The sequence below is a fragment of the Microcaecilia unicolor genome, chromosome 1 (genome assembly GCF_901765095.1).
Source record: "Microcaecilia unicolor chromosome 1, aMicUni1.1, whole genome shotgun sequence".
Taxonomy (NCBI): domain Eukaryota; kingdom Metazoa; phylum Chordata; class Amphibia; order Gymnophiona; family Siphonopidae; genus Microcaecilia; species Microcaecilia unicolor.
Genome location: NC_044031.1, coordinates 677,666,506 through 677,692,041, shown reverse-complemented (window position 1 = coordinate 677,692,041; position 25,536 = coordinate 677,666,506). Strand labels below are relative to the sequence as shown.

Genomic DNA, 25,536 nt, shown 5'->3' with positions numbered 1-25,536 from the left:
TAATTTAGAGAGGGGAGTAACTAGTGAGGTAATTAAATTTGCAGACGACACAGATGACGTTACAATCTATATTCCCTTCAAACATGACTTAACAGAAATAACCAATGAAATCAATGACGGCCTAAATATCATGGACTCCTGGGCAAACTCATTCCAACTGAAACTTAACACTGAAAAAACACACTGCATCATCCTCTAATCTCAACATAACAAGTACAAACCCACAACCATAAACACCCCAGGACACACCCTTCCTACCACAGACAGCCTAAAAATACTCGGAGTCACTATCGACCGCAACCTTACCCTTGAGAGCCAAGTAAACTCCGTAATAAAGAAAATGTTCTACTCAATATAGAAACTTAAACGATTAAAGCCTTACTTCCCGAGAGAAATTTTTCGAAACCTAATACAATCAATGGTCCTAAGTCATGCACATTACCGTAACGGAATCTACGCAGGATGCAAATATCAACTCACAAAAAAACTCCAGACCGCCCAAAACACAGCAGCCAGGCTGATATTTGGTAAAACACGTTTCGAAAGTGCCAAACCCCTCAGAGAAAAGCTGCACTGGCTCCCAATCAAAGAAAGGATCACCTTCAAAATCTGCACCCTGGTCCACAAAATTATCTACGGTGTAGTCCCAGGATACATGATAGACCTCATAGATCTATCAACCAGAAACAGAATCCGATCATCACAATCATACCTAAACCTACACTACCCTAATTGCAAAGGACTTAAATACAAAACAACTTACGCATCCTACTTCTCCTACATGTGCACAACTATGGAATGCACTCCCAAAAGCTGTGAAAACAATTCATCACCATTTAAACTTCAGGAAATCTCTAAAAGCCAACCTCTTCAAAAGGCTTACCCCACCGACCCACCGTAAATCCCCAAACCCAGCAAAACAGCATAACCAATGATCTTACTGGACAATATAATCTACATTCCCTTCGACCCTCCTGCTACCTGATACACACCTACCTCATCACACCACAATACAACCCGTATTTGTTATCAACCGAATTGGCGAATGCCATTACGGTACCATGTAAGCCACATTGAGCCTGCAAATAGGTGGGAAAATGTGGGGTACAAATGTGACAAATAAATAAATATTCAAAGTTGTTAAATCGCGAGAGAATTGTGAAAAATTAAAGAGGACCTTACAAGACTGGGCGTCTAAATGACAGATGACATTTAATGTGAGCAAGTGCAAAGTGATGCACGTGGGAAAGAGGAACCAGAACTACAATGCAAGGTTCCACATTAGGAGTCACTGACCAAGAAAGGGATCTCGGCGTCGTTGTTGATGATATGTTGAAATGCTCTGCTCAGGGTGCTGCAGCGGCTAAGAAAGCAAATAGAATGTTAGATATTATCAGGAAAGGAATGGAAAACAAAAATGAGGATGCTATAATGCCTTTGTATCAGTCCATGGTGCAACTGCACCTCAAATATTGTGTTCAATTCTGGTCGCCGCATTTCAAAAAAGATATAGTGGAATTAGAAAAGGTACAGAGAAGGGCAACGAAAATGATAAAGGGGATGGAATGACTTCCCTGTGAGGAAAGGCTGAAGCGTTTAGGGCTCTTCATTTTGGAGAAGAGATGGCTGAGGGGAGATAAAATAGAGGTCTATAAAATAATGAGTGGAGTGGAACGGGTAGACGTGAATTGTTTGTTTACTGTTTCCAAAAATACTAGGACTAGGGGGCATGCGATGAAGCTACAAAGTAGTAACTTTAATACGAATCGGAGAAACATTTTCTTCACTCAATGTGCAATTAAACTCTGGAATTCGTTGCCAGAGAATGTGGTAAAGGCAGTTAGCTTAGCGGGGTTTAAAAAAGGTCTGGACAGCTTCCTAAAAATAAAGTCCATAGACCATTATTAAATTAACTTGGGAAAATCCACTGCTTATTTCTGGGATAAGCATCAAAAATGTATTGAGCTTTTCTGGGATCCTGCCAGGTATTTGTGACCTGGATTGGCCACAGTTGGAAACAGGATACTGGGCTTGATGGACCTTTGGTCTGTCTCAGTGTGGCAATACTTATGTGCTTATACTGAGGGCAAAGAAAACCACCCCAAAGGGGTGGAGGTACACTGGTTCCTACGTAAAAGGTTGCAGAAGCAAGAAGTAGGAAAGGTAGGCTCTGCTAAAAACCGGAGGAGACGTCTATAAAGAAACAATTCTTTATTGCAAGCGAAGTGACGACGACTCAACACAGCTGTGTTTCGGTGCTAGCTCACGCCTTCTTCAGGAGTCTAAAACATAAGATTTATAAAAACACAAAAACAAATAATCAAAATATGCCTAATACCATAGATAGAAAAACATATCTTTGTAACAAAAATGTATAGGAATTAAAAACATATATATCAAAACATCAACAGAAATAATAATTTTTATATATAAACAAATCAATATTAATTTATCCACAAATGTATAAAATAACAGCATATGGACATATGATAAAAATATATTATATGCAACCGATATACATGAATAACTATAAAACTCAATTAAAAAAGTATATATATGTATATCTGTGTTACATAAATTGACTAATACAATTCATAGGATAAAAAATGATGTAAAATAAAAGTTGTGAATAAAATATTATTTGTATAACATACAATGGTGTTGTACAGAAGCATAAAAACACAAATTGGTCAGAAAAATGTAATAACTATATATTGCACAATAATAACTACATATGAACACATAAGAGGACCTAGCCAAATTAAAAGAAGAAAAAAAGGAAAAAGGGAGAAAAAAAAACACTATATATATATATGTTATATAACCAAAATAATAAACCATATTTAAAACAAATTGTCAAATAGATATTATACACAAAAAAGAAAAGAAAACAAAGGTTAAGAAATAATACAGTATGTTCCAATAAATCTACTAACCTTATGATGTATAGCTGATTATGTAAAGTCGATAGTTTGTTACAAAAAAACTTTCAAATAAGGTATAAACTTCCTACAAATCACTTCAGGCACAGGCAGCTCCTTGTCACTCTGGGCAAGTCACTTAACCCTCCATTGCCCCATGTAAGCCGCATTGAGCCTGCCGTGAGAGGGAAAGCGCGGGGTACAAATGTAACAAAACAAAAAAAATTTTAAAAAAAAAACACAAGGCTGACTTATTATAAAGAGTAAATTTCCTAAATAGCAAGAGCACCCCTTTCCTTCATTGAAGCTATTGCTACACTACAGTGCTCTTCTCTGTTCTGACAATGGTAAGCTTTTTCATTTATTTATTATTTATTTGTGGCATTTATACCCCGCTCTTTCCCGCTTGATAGCAGGTTCAGTGCGGCTTACAAAGTATGATACATAATACAGGTATGGAAACAATGTATCACAGAGATGACATAATTACATAGAGTGGGTTCAGTGCGGCTTACAAAGTATGGTACAAAGTATCACAGAGATGATACAAAGTATGGACCAAAGTGTCGCAAAGATGACATAATTACATAGACTGGAACAATAATAAGAGATGTAGGGAAGGGATTGGAGTGTGGGTAATACTAATGGTGTGGAATTATGAGTGGAATTATGTTTGAGAATTAGGATGGGTCATTTGGGTAGGCTTGTTTGAAGAGGTAAGTCTTCAGCAGTTTTCGGAAGGGTAGGTGTTCAGTGGTTTTTCGGATGTGTCGAGGTATGGCGTTCCACAGTTGGCTGCCTATGACAGAGAAGTTGGATGCGTAGTAGGTTCTGTATTTGAGGCCTTTGAGTTAGGAAGATGAAGATTGAGATATGTTCTAGATGTTCTGGTCCAGTTCCTGGCTGGAAGATCGATCAGGTTGGACATGTAGCTTGGAGATTCGCCATTGAGGATCTTGTGGATCATTGTGTGGGCTTTGAACTTTATACGTTCCTTGATTGGGAGCCAGTGAAGTTTTTCACGAAGTGGTGTTGCGCTTTCGAATCGTGATTTGCTAAAAATGAGTCTAGCTGCTGTGTTTTGGGCAGTTTGGAGTTTTTTCATGATTTGGGCTTGGCATCCAATGAAGATGCTGTTGCAGTAGTCGGCATGGGTGAGCACTGTGGATTGTACTAGATTTCGGAAAGTTTTCAGTGGAAGGTATGGCTTCACTCTTTTCAGTACCCACATCATGTTGAACATCTTCTTCGTCGTGGCTTTTGCATGAGTTTCTAAAGTTAGGTGTTTGTTCTGATGTTACTCCTAGGATTTTTAGATTGTCAGATATTGGGACTGTAACGTCGGGGGTGATCAGGGTGGTTGGGAGCTGAGTAGCGTGTTGTGATGAAAGGATTAGGCATTGAGTTTTTTTTCTTTATTCAGTTTCATCTTGAAAGCGTTGGCCCAGGATGCTAGGGTGTTCATGGCAGTGATTGTTTTCTCCGAGCTTTCTGTAAGAGTGGATTTGAAAGGGATGAATATTGTGACATCACCAGCATAGATGAAGGGATTTAGGCCAAATTTGGATAGGGATTTGTCCAGAGGAATCATCATGAGGTTGAAGAGGTTCGGGGATAGGGGTGAGCCTTGGGGGACTCCGCATTTTGATTATTCAAGAATCTTCTTAGGGGACTTTTTACTTCACTTTTTTATTTTACTTCACTTTTTTTACATATATATGATATATTTAGACCAGTTTTTTTTTTTTTTAGAACATGGTCCAATATAGGTGTCTATTTTTTGTCTCTTCTCTGGTTTTAGTTGATAACACAGCACAACAAAAAAACAATTTTTGTGTGCTACTGGACAAAAAACAGTTGTCCTAAACTAAATTCAGTGTGCGTATTCCAAATCCGAAGTCAGAATTCTTGTAACACGTCAGGAAATTTTGTTATGCATAAGTTTGTCCAAATGAATTAAGCACTTGGAAAGCATTGAATAATTTTTTACAGAATGAGTTTTACTCTAACAATTACCTGATCTACATCAAAGTTTTCGTAGTAAACAGTATATGAAAATGTAATGGAATAACAACATTTCAAAAAAGTCTCGTATTCCAGTTTAAAAGTCTTACTTCAGCAAGGTCCAGTACTGTTAAAAGTGCTTCAGGCATCTACTTTTGCGTTTGTGACCGGTCATATTTTCCCGTTGCAAAAACCAGCAGTAGTCCCCCATCATGCTGGGATTCCAGCGGCCTTGATATCTGTTCTCCATTGTAGAAATGTCTTTATGTAACCTCTCTCTATGTTTGTCACATACTTGTCCCAAATTGGGTGGGAAAAAGTCAAGATAGGAATGTAAGAAATGCATTTTCAATGACATTCGGCAGCCAAGTTGTTCATATGCTTTAAGCATGTTATCTACTAGTTCAGCATAGTTTTCAGCTCGTCTGTTCCCAAGGAAGTTCTGCACTACTAGCACAAATGCATCCCAAGCATTAATATTATAAGTGAATAGGCTTTGCATGTATAACTTAAAATCTAGACGTGTCAGGCAAATTCGGAGTTCATATTTGGAATCGGCGGGTTCAATTTAGTATAAATCACATGTTTTTCTCTCAGTAGCAAAATCATTGTTGCGTTGTGAATAGTTCTTATTTTTTTGCCTGTTCCTTCATTTCATATCTACAACTCCATTTTAAACATACGATAGATATAATTTTCTTTACACATTTACACTCTTTACCTTAACCTCTGTATTGAATACAAACTATATACATCTGTGGTTAGTACCTTTATAGTGATTCAATTTGACATTCACTCTATAGTAGAGACAACGTTTTCATGTATAAAAAAAATATATGGTGGGTACATATATATACACTAGTATATATATGGAGGATGGAGTGGCCTAGTGGTTAGGATGGTGGACTTTGGTCCTGGGGAACTGAGTTCAATTCCCACGTCAGACACAGACATCTCCTTGTGACTCTGGGCAAGTCACTTAACCCTCCATTGCCCCAGATACAAATAAGTACTTGTATACAATATGTAAGCCGCATTGAGCCTGCCATGAGTGGGAAAGCGCAGGGTACAAATGTAACAAAAAAAAAAGGCCCGTTTCTATTTTAAAGGAAACGGGTGCTAGCAAGGTTTTCCTCGGAGTGTGTATGTTTGAGAGTGTGTGTGTGAGAGTGACTGGTGAGAGAGAGTGAATGTGCGAGTGTGTGTGTGACAGAGAGTGAGAGAGACTGGGTGCGAGTGTGTGTGTGAGAATGAGATTATGTGCCAGGGTCCCCCCCCCTCCCTCCCAGTTGCAGGGGGTCCCCCCTCCCTCCCTTTTTCCCTGTTGCAGGTTGCCTCCTCCCTTTTTCCCAGTTTCAGGGTCCCCCCTTCCTCTCTCCCTCCCACCCCAGTTGCAGGGTCGGTCGCCCTCCCTCCCTCCCAGTTGCAGGGTCTGTCTGTCTCCCCCCTCCTTTTGTCCTCCACGTTTTAAGGCACAGTCTATCCAGTTGAAACAGCTTTAGACTTGTTTCAGATGGAACAACAATTTAAAAACGACAATGTGAAGCAGCAGCTCCTAGGTTTGATTGTTTTTGAGTGTATACCAATGACGGCTGCGTATGGGAGTGGAAACAGAGATTAACCAATGGGCTTCCCTGCTTACCATAGGCTTGCTTTGCTCACTTCCACTCCTGTCTATTAAAAGTCCTGCAGCATCTCATAGGTTTGCTTGCTTTGTGACTTCACCTGAGGCGCAGCCAATCAGTGGGATTCATGACGTCAGTTTGATCTACAGCACCTAGCAGACCACGGTTCCAGGCAGCCTCAGAATGTTGGAGGTGAGAATTATTATATAGGATACATTTTAGATACAGAGGACCTGTTGGATTGTATTTTATACATTTTTTATTTCACGTGCACTTGCTATTTAGGAAATTTACTCTTTATAATAAGTCAGCCTTGTGTTTTATTTGTAGGAAGTTTATACCTTATATGAAAGTTTTTTTTGTAACAAACTATCGACTTTACACAATCAGCTGTACATCATAAGGTTAGTAGATTTATTGGAACATTGTATTTCTTAACCTTTGTTTTCTTTTCTTTTTTGTGTATAATATCTATTTGACAATTTGTTTTAAATATGTTTTATTATTTTGGCTATATAGCACTATATATATATTGTTTTTTTCTCTCCCTTTTTTTCTTCTTTTAATTTGGATAGGTCCTCTTATGTGTTCATATGTAGTTATTATTGTGCAATATATAGTTACTACATTTTTCTGACCAATTTATGTTTTTTATGCTTGTATACACCACCATTGTATCTTATACAAATAATATTTTATTCACAACTTTTATTTTACATCATTTTTTATCCTATGAATTGTTGTGTCAATTTATGTAACACATATATACATATATATACTTTTTTAATTATGAGTTTTATAGTTATTCATGTATATCCGTTGCATATAATATATTTGTATTATCATATGTCCATATGCTATCATTTTATACATTTATTTGTGGATAAATTAATATTGATTTGTTTGTTTATATATAAAAAAAAATTATTATTTCGGTTGATGTTTTGATATATATGTTTTTAATTCCTATACATTTTTATTACAGAGATATGTTTCTCTATCTATGGTATTAGGCATACTTTATTTGTTTTTGTGTTTTTATAAATCTTATGTTTTAGACTCCTGAAGAAGGCGCGAGCTAGCACCGAAACACAGCTGTGTTGAGTCGTCGTCACTTTGCTTGCAATAAAGAATTGTTTCTTTATAGACGTCTCCTCCGGTTTTTAGAAAAGTTTACCTTTCCTACTTCTTGCTTATACTGAGGGCCCATTTCAGACTGAAGACTTTTCCCTATGTAAAAAAAAAAAAATGGACTGTTCAGCCTCTAAAACACCCAGCCATTCTAGTTTTCAGGATATCCACACTGAATATGCGTGAGATAAATTTGAATGGACTACCATACCTCTACTCTATGCAAATCTATCTCATGCATATTCATTGTGGATATCCTGAAAACCCAACTGGCTGGGTGTGTTCCAAGGACTGGGTTGAGAAACCCTTCATTAGAAAGAGAAATCATACAAATTTATATATTTGTACCTACCATACATGCACCTCATTCTACCACAATATCACTTTGTATTCATTCATACCATGTATTTGTTCAGACCGGAATTGGCTAACGCTGTTAACGGTTATATGTAAGCCACATTGAGCCTGCAAAAAGGTGGGAAAATGTGGGATACAAATGTAACAAATAATAAATAATAATTCTAGCTCTCTTATCTACCCCTAGGACTATAGAGTGTCTATATAACTCTATGTCAAGGGGACAAACTGAGCAGTCCTGTTTGTCTTACAGAAGAAAAGCATGGTTTCTCACCTGTGACAGAAGCTCTTCAGACAGCAGAACTGATCAGGCATGCAAGTGGGTGACATGATTGCACATCACTGGGATGGAACAGCTCTCGCAGAGCTCAGAATTTAGTATAACATTCTGAGCATGTGCAGTTCCATAGCTCCAGAAAAAATGCAACTCTTGGGAGGTGGGAGGGATTGTGTGCCTCATCAATCCTCTTGTCTATGGAAAACATCCATTACAGACGACATACAATGCTTTTTCTGCTGACAAGCAGGATTGTATCAAACAAAAAAATGGGTGGCTCTCAAGTTCAGGGCTGTGCTCAGTTTACCTATAATTTATCCATTGTCCAGGAGCAGACAGTTATAAAGAAGAATGTAAGAGCTGCCGATGTTACAAAAACAGGTCGGTCAGCACAGCTGAATCAATTGAAGGCACTGTCTGACTGTGGACTGGTCCAAGCAGTAATGTAAAGTGAAGATCTGAATCGAGGATCAAATTGCTGCATTAAATACGGTGTCCAGCAAAGCAGATTTCAAGAGAAATTTACAGGTTAGAAAAGTACTAATTGTTTTTTTTTTTTATAAACAGAATGGATGCAAGAAGTTAGCAACTTTCCTAAAGTTCATCATTTGCTTTTTGGATTTCTGCCAATCTTTTAGCCACACCATCTGTATTGTCTTATATTCCGCCAAAACCGATATACTCAAATCACCCCTCTCCTCAAATCACTTCATTGGCTTCCGATCAGATATCGCATACAATTCAAGCTCCTCCTCCTTACCTACAAATGCACTCAGTCTGCGGCTCCTAACTACCTCTCCACCCTCATCTCCCCCTATGTTCCCGCCCGCAACCTCCGCTCACAGGACAAAGCCCTTCTCTCAGTACCCTTCTCCACCACTGCCAACTCCAGGCTCCGCTCATTCTGCCTTGCCTCACCCTATGCCTGGAACAATCTTCCTTTACCCATACGCCATGCCCCCTCCCTACCCATCTTCAAATCTCTGCTTAAAACTCACCTCTTCAATGCTGCCTTCGGCGCCTAACCGCTCGAGAAATATAAAATGCCCCAATCTATCCACCCTATCAGATTAACTGTTCACTCGTCCTCTAGATTGTTCACTTGTCTTTAGATTGTAAGCTCTTTGAGCAGGGACTGTCCTTCTATGTTTAAATTGTATAGCGCTGCGTAACCCTAGTAGCGCTTTAGAAATGTTAGTAGTAGTAGTATTGCTTGTCTGAATCCACTCATCATGCAGCTTTCTTTTCTAAAGCTCCCCCTCTTAGGAGCTCCCTAGCAGGAATATCTAAAGGAATCTTTTTTTGAAAAATTCAAGGATGGGCGTTTCTAAAATTACCCCGGGCGTTATGCATGTACTTTTAAGCTACTCACATCTAGATGTACTTAGGGGAGGAATATGGGCAGCACACAATTGTTTTTGTAATTTATGTACATTGTTATTAAAACAGCAGGCATAAATGTCTACCGTTTCAATCTGGGCACAATTTATACTACTTTGTCCCTAGTGTTTTACAAAAGACATCTATGTATTTTAAAATAGGCCCAAACACACAATATTATCCTGTTAAAAGTCCAGAAAATGAAGAAACTTTTCACTTGGACTTTTTTTTAGTTTAGGAAGCAGTTTCCTTATCAACGTGAAAAGGTACGACTGTGAAGGGTAAGTCTTCACCTAGTAGTCAGTTTATTTCCTTTTTGTAAGTTTTTTTTTTGTCTCTTTTTTTCTTTACAGTACTGGGTCTCCCTTATATTTTGTACACTTCAATGGCACTTGTCATCTGATATTTCCCAAATAATATATTTCAGATTGGTTATGTTGTGCTGTTTCCTGTACAAGATTTTCCTGGATTTAGACTTGAATACAAATGTTTTTAAAAAGTGACTGCTTTTGGTTAGAACTTAGGATGACCTTATACTGTAGAACTATTCTGTAATAATGAAATTGAGTACGTGGTTCACAGGTGAGGAGTGAATCTCACTTATTTTACTACCTAAACTAGCCGCTAACAAGAAAAAAAAAATGACATGCTTGACTAAGGGGAGAGGAACAGGTTTAGAACCCTGAGATCTAATATGGAATGCAATCCCCTCTGTCATTTTGGTAATTGGGAAGTACCTCGATCCGAAGTCCCGATTCTCTTCCTGAACAGGATCTATTGCAGGATATGTGTGACTTCCTTCTGCTGAGCATGGGCATGAGACATCTGGACCCAAGTCAAAGGCCAATCTGATGGTGATGTGACAGCCTATTTTCATAACAGATCACCTCGGTTGTGGGTGTTTGATTTCTAGTGCTGAAGAATTGAACCTGACCACCTACAGACAGGGCCAGATAAAGTACGCTGGGTAGGGAGGTGGAGTACTGGCTGTGACTGAATGCTAGGCTTGTAATTACCAAATAAAGGGAACTGTAGGGGTATTTCCCTGTATCTCACCTTTGTTAGGCCTGAGGCCTGGTTAGGCCATGAACCATCTTTCCAAAAAACATGGATTCTTCATTTCTTCCTGGCACAGCTGTGCTTCCTGTCTTCATCAAGGACATGGTGTTTACTTGAATTTGCTCTCCGCTTTATCACCCCCAGGAAGCTGCTGAGGGGAGAGCTTTACAGGCACACAGGGCCTTCAGTATCTTGTATGGAGGAGCATTATGCACTGCAAGAAATGAATGAGGTAATGCTTGTTATTTACCTCAGTGGTGAGACTACTACTGATAAGGTGATTTTTCTGGAAGCCCAATGCCTCTCATTGTGACGACCATATGTAACCTGCTGGACAGAGGTATACGGTCCCCGACTGGTCCCCGGGGAGCCGGAGGACAGTGCCGATGCTGGACTGAGAGAGGAGTTGGCCTAGGAAAGCAGAAGAGAAGATGATCTGATGGTGTATCAATCTCTCAGAGGAGAGAGAGTGAATTGCCAGAACACCTGTGGACTGTATCTCTCTGTGCTGAGTTCAGCCCAAGGAAAGATACAAAAGCTGATTTACAGCTTCCCATAGACGGAGTATCCAGCTACTTTCCAAAGCAAGGACACATGAGACTATACCTGCTTGAGCCCTGAAGAGGAGTCAATTCACCACCCCCAACCGGACGCTGAAGCTACAGACTGCAAGGGTGAGAGAAGGGGATTTTCCTTTATGGTTCAGGGTTAATTAGTTTTTGGTCTTTGCTAGCAGATAGGTTATTGTTCAGGCACATGGTCATTAGCCTAATAAAGCTGCTGAGTTAGTCATTTCTTCCAGGATAGTATTATAGTGGTATAATCACATATACATTCATATATCTATTCTGTGTAATCATCAGTATTTTGGTGCTCAGTATATTTTTGTATCTTGCTTGCCATAATTGCTTTTTTATATATAAATTTCCACACTGGCATCATTCCTTCATTGGGGATAGCCTGGCTCGGGCCTAAGGGCCATTTAGGTGCTTTCATACCTTTAACCATATGAGTCCAGAGTAATTGCTATCTGACTGATCTGTTATACTAACAGTGCCTATAGAACAAAGCTTCTGCAGTAATAAAACCTTCTTTTGATATGCGCTTGTTCAACCAGAGGATAAAGTAGATGGTGGAAGCATAGATAAGAGATGCTTTAATGCAGAATAGTGGTCCTTTATGGTGTATACCAGGAGTAGGCAACGCCGGTCCTCGAGAGCCGCAGGCAGGTCAGGTTTTCAGGATATCCACAATGAATATGCATGAACTTGATTTGCATACACTGCCTCCATGGTATGCAAATCTATCTCCTGCATATTCATTGTGGATATCCTGAAAACCTGACCTGCCTGCGGCTCTCGAGGACTGGAGTTGCCTACCCCAGGTGTATACCATCTCTTCTATATTATCACTGAAATGGGAATTGACAGCATAGGAAGCATCTGCTAATCATGTGAAGATCTTCATATAGGCCAAACACACAGCCAAACAAGATATATGGCAGCAATAGCAGAAGTTGAGATCCTAGATGATGTACTGAATATATATCAGATGATTTATTTTATTTTTATTTATATTTTGCTCACACCTTTTTCAGTAGTAGCTCAAGGTGAGTTACATTCAGATACACTGGATATTTCTCTGTCCCAGGAGGGCTCACAATCTAAGTTTGTACCCGAGGCAATGGAGGGTTAAGTGACTTGCCCAATATCACAAGGAGCAGCAATGGGATTTGAACCGGCCACCTCTAGATTGCAAGACCAGTGTTCTAACCACTAGGCCACTCCTCCACTCTGAACATATATAATGGGTTTCACACATCTGCTTGGGCCAGGATAGCAACTAGCATAGACTGAGAAAATATGAGAAATTTTGCATCCAGTGCAAAATGGTATGAATATTGAAACAGGTTGATGGGCTGCAACTCAAACATATAACATTGTGCCCTAGAATAAGTGATCCAATAGCCTAGGATCTTCACCAGGTGGCACATTAGAAAATTTATTGCATTTTCTGTTTGTTTTTTTTTACCACTTAAAGAACAATAATGTTGGAATTCATTAAAACTAGGTGCTGGTTGAACTTTATACTAAATCCATCTTTACAGATGCAGGATGAAGGATAGTGGGGATTGTCATTTGTGAAGTTGCAGGAGTCCATGGATCAGGATGACCACAGTGGCTTTTTGGGTATTCATGAAATTTAAGAAGCCAAACATCTTCACAGGATTCTAATTTCTGCTGTAAGAGGAATCCATGATCTTGACATGCACTGAACAAGTCTCAGGCAAGAGATGTCCTCCTAGATTCATTACATGCAGGAGAAGGGTCAGAGGATCTGGGTAATCTTCCAAGGCACTATGTGAAAGCTACGAACAGCAACGTAGTGAATGGCCCCCTGTGGTTTGGAGCATGAGATAGCAAACAAATTATTGCATCTTCTGATGTAATGAGTGTCCCTCTGCAAAGGAATAAAGGTAGGGAATTGGAAAGGCATTAGGAAACACCTCCGATATTACATCTAAGACTGTTCCTTTCAGTAGCCTTTGACATATTCATTAAACATCTTTTGGAGGAAGGATTGAAGCAGCAAAGCAAACAAATAACTCACTGGCTACTGTAATCAAAACCAGGGTAGACACCATTAGAGGCTGGCCTATTGCTAGGATGGAGTCAGTCCAGAGGGCAGCAGGGACAAAGATTTCAATATGTATAATTTGGAAGAAAGGTGGGAGAGAAGAGATAGGATAAAGGCATTTAAATCCTCTATGGCATAAATGTACAGGAGGCAGGCCTCTTTCAACAAAGAAAATTCTGGAATGAGGGTACATCAGATGAAGGTGAGAAGGTGAAAAGGAATACTCAGGAGTAATCTAAGGAAATATGCCTTGACAAAAAAGGTGTTAGATGCTTGGAACGGGCTCCTGATGGAGAAGAAGACTGTATCTGAATTCAAGCAAGCATGGGACAAGCACGGAGGATCAAGAGACAGCGGACGGTACGAACGGGCAGACAGGATAGGCCATACAGTCTTTACCTGCTGTCATTTTCTATGTTTCTACTGCATTGGAGATATCCATGCACTAACAGGAAAGCAAGATGAAATGTATGCAGAGTCTGTGCTGTTGGTATGCAGACAGATACTTGCGCTAGAACAGCCTTTGCACAATCTGCACTGGTGTGAAGAACTGGCCTGTTTGTACTAAGAGGTAAATCAGATGTCTGTACTGATGGAGTGAGCAGAGGCGTATCTGAAGTTCGGCGGTAGGGGGGGGGCCAGAGCCAGAGTGCAGCGACGTCAGACTCCGAAACTGGATTCAGCAGCTTTGAACAGCACGGAGGACGATCGAAGATGAACTTAAATGACATCAGCTCAGCTGGCAGGGGTTGGGGTCCCCCGCCAGCCGAAGGAATATTTTTAAAGTCAGCGGCAGGAGGAAGCGGACCTCGGCTGGCAGGGTTTGGGGTCCCCCGCCAACAAAGGTAGCCCATGGCGACGGCGGGGGAGGGTTGACGGCGGTAGGGGGGTTCAGGGCAAAATCTGCGGGGGCCTAGGCCCCCGTGGCCCCACGCAGATACGCCCCTGGGAGTGAGGCAAAGTTGAGCACTGCTGTCTGGTCAGAGTCTGATGGTGCAGACACAGCAGAGGATGGCTGTACAGGTCTGTACTCTAGAGTAGCGCTTTGACCCTGAACAGTGCTTAGGTGCCTCTGCTTCTCTATCGCTTTTAATGGGACTTTCAAGGATGTTTCGACATCAAAATCTGTGCAAGTATGCAGAACACAGCGGCATTTAGAGTTGGAAGTTTCCAAGGATGGTTGTACCGATTCGGACGGGGTCTGGCCCTGCTACTTTACAGCTAGACTCTGAAAATCACTGCACAGGAAGTTAGAGGCAACAACCGCAGAGAAGGATCTACTAGAACGTGCAGAGTAAGCTGATCTCTGAGCAGATGGTATTTTATCCTTCCTTCTGGGCAAGCAGAAGCCTCTTATCTGCCTCCCAATGACTGCAAAGGTAGTTCAAGTAGCCCTTCTGGTATCATTCGGGACATTCTGGAGCAATGCTTGCAGTCTGCCCAATTATGACCTGAGCCCAGAGAAATCAAACATCAGTTCTGGATCAATCACTCTGAAGGCAGGGACTGATCCCAAACTTGTTTTTCTTTAAATGTTCCAGACAAACATAATGAAACAATAAAATAAGAGAAAATAAATATGACAACAACAACAAAAAACAAAAAGACACAGGAGAAGGCAAAAAAAAAAAAAAAAAACCTCCAATTCGTGAGAGCTTTGTTTTCAAGTACTTTTGACAGAGTGGAAAACACAAAACTGTGGAGCTTATAAAAGACTGCTGTGTGCAGGAAGGGCCACATATGCCCAGATCGTTACACTAAGGGGCCCTTTTACTAAGCCGCGTAAGCGTCTACGCGCGCCCGTGCACCAAAATGGAGCTACTGCCCAGCTACTGCATGGCTCTTGTGGTAATTTCATTTTTGGCGTGCGTCCGAAAAGTAATTTTTATTTTCGGACACACATATTGGACACGCGCCAAGTGTCATTTGATGAGCGTAGGTCATCACCGCCCGGGTTCCGCGTGAGACTTTACCACCAGGTCAATGGCTGGCGGTATGGTCTCAGACTCAAAATGCAAGCGTGGCAATTTTCATTTTGCCGCATGTCTATTTTCGGCAAAAGTTTTAAAAGGCATTTTTTACAAGTACACAGAAAAATGAGTCTGCAAGCGCCCAAAACACGCCTCTACACTACCACAGGCCATTATTTCAGGGCGCCTTTGTAAAAGGGCCCCTAAGTTCTGAAATCTAGGACAATTTTTCTGTCTCAGCACCTGATGACATCATCCACTTGTGTGCCTGACTCAAACCTGCTCATCAACAAAATCACAACTAACACTGGTTCAGACTACAACCCTTGACATAGCGGTATATCAAATAATGTTAACCTGAACCTGACACAATTATATGCACCCTATATCTGTTTAATATTTGATGATAAAAAAAAATAATGGGTTTGAATACTCACATGCATGCCAGTATCCAAAAATTAGGAGAAACTAATACACAAAACTCTAAAAGATATACTGGGACATTTCTACAGCCATTCAGAAAAAGAGAGCCTTGCCTCGGAAACAGGGAGACCCAAGTCGTACAGAATCATAACTGTCTAAAGCAGTTGTTCTCAACCCAGTCCTCTAGACACACCAAGCCAGTCAGGTTTTCAGGATATCCACAATGAATATGCACAAGAGAGATCTGCATGTAGTGGTTTCACTGCATGCAAATCTCTCATGCATATTCATTGTGGACATCCTGAAAACCTGACTGGCTTGGTGTGTCCTGAGAACTGGGTTGAGAACACCTGGTCTAAGGTGAAAGGAGAGAGAAAACAAGAGATACTGCAGAATGGTCATCATTACCTGATACATAATATTTCTCATGAGGTCGTGGTCTACCATACTGGCGAGTTCCAAGTGAACAGGGATGTCAATGGGAATATCAGAGAGAGAAATCACTGCCTAAAAGGATAAAAAAATATTAAGAAATGGCCAACAGCTGCAGAAAGATTTTCTGAAATACAGGCATGTCAGCTGTTTGCTTCCTCTTCACTTTACTCAGGCAGATATGTTGGTCTTCTGTGACTGATTTGAATTTTGCCTGACCACCTCTGGGAAAAAGCAACTCAAGCCACCAGAAACAAAAAATGAGGTTTTTAATTCTGTTAGAGCAATGTGTAATACAACAGTTGAAACCCCATCCCTCCCCCACTTTTATGTGAAAAAAATAAAGTTACAGAAGTTCAAACATGTAACTTTTGCAGATTGCTTATGGGCATCCATGACTTGAAAAATTGGCCAGTTCTGGATCCCCTACTTTAGTCACCTTTTCCCAAAGATGGTCGCATATCCCCTTGACATAGCATTCATGAAACATGGCTCACATCAGGGAGTTCACTTACTGGCAGGTCCTTCAATTATTGGATACAACGGTTATCTATTTTAATAACCTTTGGATTCCTGTTTTGGCATAAGTTTCTTATTATAAATAGCTGATATTTTTATATAGATCAGTAAATAATGTAACAGGAGTGCTATAATTTAATATGCACATTTTATAGATTTATATACATGTGAATTTTATGTATTTATTATTTATCCATTCTTTTATGATGTCCTAGATTGGTATCTCATTATTATTATTTTTTTATTTCAAATAATTTTTACTATAATGATCAGAACAAGAACAAAGCAGCAATTCAAAAACATATCAAGCAAATAACAGTGCAAATGTATACAAACATTATCTAAAAAGGCTGTAATATATAACGAGTAATTAGTTCTATATATAGGAACCAACCGTAAGAGACAAAGGGAAAGAACTAGGAACAAACAGAAGAAATATATTTTAGGTGTAGAAGAAGCATATTGTAGGTGGAGTAATCAGGACATCAGGAAGGGAAGCATAATCCACAAAACAGATTTAAATGCCACTTTTTTGGAAGACCCAGATTTTTCTTCACAAATAAAGACTGCCATTACTGAATTTTTCACTATTATCCCTTCAGACACTTATTGGTTCAACCTACAGGATACATTTAAGGCATATATTAGAGGGATAATTATACCGTATTCCTCATCCATTAATTAAAAAAAAATACATAGAGAAATTTCTGACTAGGAAACAAAAATTAAAGCATTGGAGACCTGTCATCAATCAGATCCATCAAATAAGCACGTTCTAACTGAACTAAATAAAGTTAGGTTCAATTATAATCAGTTACTTAGTAAAAGAGCTAACAACTCAATATTCTTACAGCAAGCTCAGTATCACTCTAAGAACAACAGGTGCCGCCATTTATTAGCCAACTATTTAAAACTGTGCGCTGAAAAGAAACAAATTACTACTATTAAGGATGCTTGCTCGCATGACAACTAACCCCATAGAACTAGCAGAATGCTTTAGAGCTTTCTATACTGATCTATATTCTTCAGAATGTATTACTCCAGTCATGGATAACTAAGATGGAGTTATCCATGACGAATCACCCCACCCTAGATGAACAACACAATAGCCACCTCACTCAAGACTATTTCAGCCCATGAAATTGGCCAAATCCTGAGAAGTATAGTTAAAAAGAAAGCTCCTGGCCCTGGCGTTTTGTCAGGTGAGTTCTAGCTGGCCTTTTAAGATGAATTAATCCCAATTCTTGAGTCTTTTTTCAATTTCATGATACATGAGAAACTTTTATTGAGGCCATCATTACAGTATTCTCTAAACCAGGTAAAGACCCACTACTAATACAGAACTACAGACCCCTTTTCCTAATAAATATTGATACTAAAATATATGCAGTAAAATAAAATTACAGTTTATACTACATAAAATTATACTACCTGACCAAACAGGCTTTATGCATAGGAAATATTCATATGACAATACGAGGCTATTCTCCAATATTCTTTTACACTCTCAATCAGCATCCCATCTCACCATGGCTATCGGACTGAAAAAGCATTTGATGGGGTGGAATGGCCTTACCTGTTTCAGGCTTTACAATGGTACGGTGTTGCCCCAGAATTTATAAATCTGGTTAAACTACTTTATACCATTCTTACCAATAGAATTCAAATTAACAATATCATATTGACCCTTTCCATCCAACAAGAGGTACCCAGGCAAGGTTGCCCTCCATCCCCATTACTCTTTAATTCAACTCTGGAACCTTGCCTTCATGCTATTAGATTCTCATACACTATAGAACATGTATTGTTGGGCCCAATCAAACCCAAACTATCTGCTTACACGGATGATATACTCCTACATACTTTGCCTTCTTCAATTTCAGCCATATTGGATTTAATTAACCAATATTCTGCCATTTCTGGTTTTAAGTTAAATGCTTCAAATTCAGATATACTACCAATACCGACACTGTTTTGCAATGGTTTCAGTCCTTTCTGCACAATCTGACCTTCATGGTAGTTACATCATCTTCCGAATCAGTTGTCAATTGCTTGCACTGTGGAGTTCCATAGGGCTCTATTCTTTCTCCTCTATTGTTTAATCTGTTTTTTAGTCCACTGGCGCTTCTCATTCAGGAATGTACTGTTTCTTTCCATATCAATGCAGATGACATTCTCCATCATACCAACCCAGTTAATCTAGACATTCAACCACTGCAAGATATTTATCTAAGATCATTCCATGGCTAGCTAGAAACCGGTTAGTGTTGAACCCAGACAAAACTGTAGCCTGCTTATTAACAGGAAATTTATCACATAACCTGCAACTTTAAGGTACAATGACAACTCGTTGATTCTTTTCTAGTGTCTCGGAATTCTTTTTGACTCTCAGTTCTCTTTCAGCTTGCAGGTCTCGGTTCTCTGTAGATCAGGGCTTTTTAACCCTAAATCAATTGCGTTCTGTACGCAATCTTTTTCAACACCACTCCTTTCATTCCCTTCTATTTGCTCTCTTTATGTCCAGACTTGACTATTGCAATATTGTTTATGCTGGTATTTTGTACTTTCTTCTAAAGAAATTACAAACTTTACAAAACTGTGCCATCCATCTTCTTTGCCATTCTGGTCATGTTGCACATGTGACACCTTTGCTTAAATTGGTTACTAGTTGAGTACAGGATCAAGATTAAGATTTAGCTTTTAACTTTCAAGGCCTGCTGTTTAGGGACCTCTCCCTATTTACATTCACTGACAATACCATATACTCCCCTATGTACACTTCAATCCATTAATGATCATCGCACGGTACTGCTCAGCCCTCATGCGGCTCATTACGAGTTCATGTAACACTGCTTTCTTTTTTATAGCTCCCATACTCTGGAATTCATTACCTCTGATAATCTGAGGGGAACTTTCCATTAAACATTTTAAAGTGGAAATCAAGATGTAGTTTGTACTAGGCTGCGCAATTTGGTTTGCTATTCGCTAAAACACTTATGAATTTTATCAAATATTACAGAAGAAAATTAAACAGGAATTAGAGAGAATTAAAAGTCTTTTTTAATTACTCACCCACCATCACAGAATCAGACATCAGTTTCAAGTTATAACAAACTTACAAAATCTAACATCAGTATCTCTGGTAATTATAAGTAATTAGACTAATTAGATAAAGAAGCGAGAAAGGAGGAAGAAAGTTTGTTCCTCATACAAAGGTCACAGAACAGAGAGAAAGCAGAGAATGAAAGAAAGATTCACAGTTATAGAGAATTAGTTTCTATCGGGGTGGGGGGGAAGAGTACCCCCCCCCCCTGGAAATAGGCTTTGGCAGGGATATGAAACTCTCCTGCCATCCGGACTATTTCAGAGTTTCTTTGTCTGCAGTGTGGTTTTATAGGCTGTGGTGAGCATCCATCTCTCCTCTACCCTGGACCAATCATAGGTGCTGCACATGGCCGGAGACTTGTAATTGGGAGTTTTATATGTGCTGGAAGCTTGCAATTGGTCCTTGCCATTCCTCTTCTCAGTGAATTAGTTTTGTAACAGGATATACCAGGTATCTGAGTTGCCTTAGCAACATGAGACCCCATCAGAGCATGAGACCAGCCAGAAATTCCTTCATGTGGCTGATAGGAAAAAGAGAGATGGGGGATGGGAAACAGTGCAGTATACCTGAAATAAAACTTTATAGGACAGGTTGCTTCAGTGGGCATATCCAGGCTGAGTTGGTTTGATGCTAGAGTGTGCTGTTCACCTGCTCCTACTGTGTGTTAAAGCTCTCTCTTTTGTGGAGACGTTATTATGATACCTTTCCTATTGACCACTGTAATTCTCTCTTGCTGACAAACAACTGTACACCGCTTTGTCCTGCTTTGCCAGTTAAAGGTGGTACAGTACATTTGAAATAAGTAAATAATTAGGTCAGCAACTAAACTTCTCGCCTTTTTCAAGAACTTCACAGGTCTAAAAGTTGGTCCTATTGCACTGGTTACCATTGCAAGCCAGAACTGAATTTTACCCGAGTTATTTACAAGATTTTGTAATGCTATATATTCCTTCTAGATGCCTCCGTTCAGAAAATATTACACTGGTGAAATGTACTAAGACACAATGTAGGTTGCGGACCACAGAACAAAGCTCATTAGTGGGTAAGGGGGTTGAACAATGGAATCATCTTCCAATTTTTATTAGAAATATTAAGAATTATATGTTATTCTGTCATAATTTGAAAACTTGGCTATTCAGGAAATATTTGATTGGAAATGCCTGATACTGCTGGTATCATTGTTTTTGCTTACAGTGAAGGAGCCAAGATACAGCCAACTATAATTACACTTTGGTGTATTTTCTAGCTTAAATCACAGCACCCTGTGAATTGCAATCCTGCATTTAACAGATAAAATTACTCAGTCCTTACATTTTGTTGATTTAGATGACATTTAAAAAATGTTTATTAGCCACAATTTATATAAAATTTGACCGAGGATTTTGGAGACTATAAGAAGTGTTCATATAATTAAGGAAATATATTTAGACCTGTGATGTTCTTGAACACGGCATAAAACGTAGTTGCCGACTATTATAAACCAAAGTCCTTTTTCCTCTCCCCCTATTATTTAGGCATGGGAAGTGAACCAAGCAATTTTGTAAAGGGTTCTCTGAGCGAAGCAGCTTTACAGAATACACTTAGCATGGATCAGAATGGTACCTAACGCTGGGCACCACTTAATGAATCTGGCCCTTAGTGTATTGTGAGTATGCTGAGCACTCTCCACGTTATTTCAAATAAATTTATATTAGGCTATGTACTGTGCTCTTGGGTTTTTTTGAGGGTCAAGCCCATTAATATATATATATATATATATATATATATATACACACACACACATTATATATGTGTGTGTATATATCTATATCTATTTCCACACCGTTTTTGACACAGAACTCGGTATAAATACTCTTGAAATTGCTTTTCTTGTCCTGCTATTCTAAATGTTCTGCCAGCTTTTGTGTTACTGAAGGATATGCAACACTAAATAGTCATGTCTTAAGTTGCATGAGTAAGGTGGGAGAGTTCACATACAGCCACACTAATCTTCAACATTGAAAAACATCTTTTACCCAATGGTCTGGATGCAGCTTCACTATATGCAGCTTGATCAGTCACCAGATGGGAAGGGATATGAGAAGAGCAGGCTTTGTAGTCAGCTATGACAGACCTGGATCAGTGATGCAGACGTTCAAGCCTCAAGTGCTACAAACAGGTCAGTTTTATAGGATATCCCTAGTGAATAACAAAATATGGGTAACAATTTCAATATAGTTGTAACATCAGATATATTAAAAATATTACCACAACTATAACCAGTTGCAAAACTTTTTATTCAAATTTATACAAAAGTATTTAAAAATTATCCAAACACTTAATAATATTGTGATAATGCTGTTGCCCTACTCATGTACACACATATACCTAAGCTGTTAAAAAAACCAAAATGGCCTCTATGACGTAACAATAATGGCCCACAGCCCCTCATACAGAAAACAATTGAAAGTCACAATAATAGATGGTATACTTATCTCAAAAGTCCTTCCAACAGTCAACAGGGTCCACACTATTCACCACTACAACAACCACAGTTTCATTATATATCCAAAGGATGAAAAACAGTCAACATTGCACCCAAGTGGTAAGACATTGGCAAAACCATGAAGAAATCGTAAAAGAATCCAAGTACTAAATAGAAAAGGGTGCCATGGCGTCCTAATAAGCTGTAACCAGGATAATATCCACTCCTAGAGGCAATGTTTCCATTTGACTGCTCTATTCCTTCAAAGTTCACCGAACCCAACACAATCTGTGTTTCGCTCTTCAAGCATCGACAGGGGTCAGGTATCTAAATACACATAACACAGTCACTACTGAATTCCCCTATCCTCATACAATACAAAAATCCCAAACCATAATATAACTAATCAAACCAAACCTTATAATAACTCACAGGCAAGCCGGCAGTTGGGAACTCATCATCAAGCTCAACGCTGTACTTGGATTCTTTTACAAATGGCTTTGCCAGTGTCTCACCAATTGGATGCAATGATGACTCATTGACTGTTTTTTATCCTTTGGATATATAATGACACTGTGGTTGTCGTAATGGTGAATAGTGTGGACCCAGTTGAAGAGACTATTGCAAGGACTTTTGAGATGTATACCATCTATTATCATGACTTTCAATTTTTTGCTGTATGGGGGGGTGTGGGCCATTATTGTTATGTCATAGAGGCCATTTTGTTTTTTAACAGCTTAGGTATATGTGTGTACATGAGTAGCGCAACAACATTATCGCAATATTATTAAGTGTTTGGATAATTTTTTAAATACTTATGTATAAATTTTAATAAAAAATTTTGCAATTGGTTATAACTGTGGTAATATTTTGAATATAATGAATATCCATGAGAGATCTGCATGGATACTATCTTCCACTGCATGCACATCTCTCTCATGCATACTCAATACGGTAGCACTTGAGGCCTGAACTTCTTCATCCTTGATCTAGATGATTGCTGATTAAATTCTGTCTGCAATAGGGTGGAAATCTTTCAGAAAATGTCTAGGTTGTTTCAATGAGAAGATAAATGTTGCCTCTTACATGTGCTATATGGAGCACTTACTTCTCTAAGCCGCTTCTCACGCATTTCCTGGCTCTGGCCCTCCATCATGTGCAGCCCAGAGAGGACCACAAGATCTGGCTGGAAGTTCTCCAGGCTGGACACGAACATTTCTAGCATGTTCATGACTCCATTGGACTTATCATGGGAGAAGATAAAGCGGTTTGCTGTATGAGCATGAACTGCTCCCCAGTTCTCACCTGGCAACAAGGAAAATATAAAAGGTAATGTAAACAGTAGCATAATGCAAAGAAATTACATGGAAATACTTTTAAAACAAATAGGAGGAAATATTTTTTCACACAAAGAATAGTTAAGCTCTGGAACTCATTGCCGGAGGATGTGGTAACAGTGGTTTGCATATCTGGGTTTTAAAAAGATCCTGGAGGAAAAGTCCATAGTCTGTTATTGAGATAGACGTGGGGGAAGCCACTGCTTACCCTGGGATTGGTAGCATTGAATGTTGCTACTATCTGGGTTTCTGCCGGGTATTGCAAGCTGGATTGGCCACTGTTGGAAGCAGGATACTGGGCTATATGGACCATTGGTCTGACCCAGTATAGCTATTCTTATGTTAAGAATGTACAAGCTACACACCAAATTATGGACACATCATTAAATATAAAGTAAAAGTCTGTCTGAAGGCTCAGCATTTTGAATGGTGCTACCCACTACTTTGAATCATTGATAGTCACAAGTGAATTCCCTGTCTTTCTAGAGAATAGACCAGAATATGTCCCCATTGCAAGTGATTGTGTATGTGCCGCTTTCATTCAGCATCCAAAGCAATGCCACTGAACAACCCTGCTGCATCAGGAACAGCAGAAAGGGACTGTAAAAAGGAAAACAGAAACATCAAAAGGTAGACCTCGAGGGCCAAAAACCAGTTGGGTTTTCAGGATTTCCCCAATGAATATGCATGAGATCTATTTGTATGCACTGTCTCCACTGTATGCAAATAGATCTCATGCATATTCACTGGGGAAATCCTGAAAACCCGACCTCGTGAGGGCCGAGGTTGGACACCCCTGAGGTAGACTGTGGATGATCAATTTAATGAATTGGCAATAATAAGACACCAGAATAAAGGCCAAAAACTCTCCAAACATCTGCATTTTTTAGCTGTATTTTATTCAAGTGATAGTGCCTCTGGGTACAACCTGTCTGTAGACATAGATCTGCACTTGTGCAAACAAATCTGTGTTTGGCAGCCTGGAGAACTTATGTATCACAAGGAATGGAGGAGTAGCTTAATGGTTAGTGCAGTGGGCTCAGAACCTGAGGAACTGCGTAAAGTTATGATGTATTTTCACCATAACCAGTGAATCATCCTTCCAACATTGTTTCTCAGGCCACATGTCCAAGTAGGTGAATGTGCCTTGCACAACACAGATTAAAAAAGAGCCTCAGCCTTCTATATGCATAGATTACTAAAGGGTTTTAGTCTGCTCCAACTTGATTTCATCTGGTGCCAACAGCCCAAGGACAAATTATTTATTTTCATCTCTTTTGCTCATACCAGGCAGGCTCGACTATGGAAAAGGCATATTCTGGTTCATCATGTCAGAACCATGGCATCACTGGTGATCCACCTGCAGGCCAGCCCCCATTGAAGAGATCTACAAGGATGTAACATGGACTTCTGTCCACATGTTCACATCCTAATACTGTTTGGAGAAAGATTCCCGACACAATGGTAAGTTTGCTTAATCTGTTCTGCAGAACCTCTTAAGGTTAAGAATCTAATTCCATTTGGATTATTTCCAAGTCAACTTTGTAAGAAAAAAAAAAGTTAGAAAAAACCAACCTATTGTGAACAAAAACATGGGTTTTGATGTCCACTAGCATTTTATTCCCCTTGTTTGATAAACCAAATCTATAGCTAGGTATCCCCATGTGAGAGCTGAATATTCTCTATGTCCCTGGAGACAGCAAAGTTGCTTACATGTAACTGATGTTCTCTAAAAACAGCCGCATACACACCCTCACAAAACCCTCCAACCTACTTTAGGATCTGATTTATCTTAGTAATAAATATATACAGAGTTGAAGGAAATATTAGTTCTGCCCTGATAATTTTCTTTCCTTTAGTCCCAAGAGATCAATCCAGAGACTAGCGGGTTATA

At 39.4% G+C, this 25,536-nt stretch overlaps 1 protein-coding gene across 1 annotated transcript in view; it reads right to left on the bottom strand.

The window, feature by feature from the left end:
- Positions 1–25,536, bottom strand: part of ADPGK (ADP dependent glucokinase) — an 87,109-nt gene that overhangs the window by 7,764 nt on the left and 53,809 nt on the right. The window contains exons 5-6 of the mRNA XM_030190367.1: positions 23,414–23,610; positions 16,193–16,291 (exon numbers count right to left, since the gene is read on the bottom strand). Coding sequence (XP_030046227.1) covers positions 16,193–16,291; positions 23,414–23,610 — 296 coding nt within the window. The remainder of the gene's footprint in view (positions 1–16,192; positions 16,292–23,413; positions 23,611–25,536) is intronic.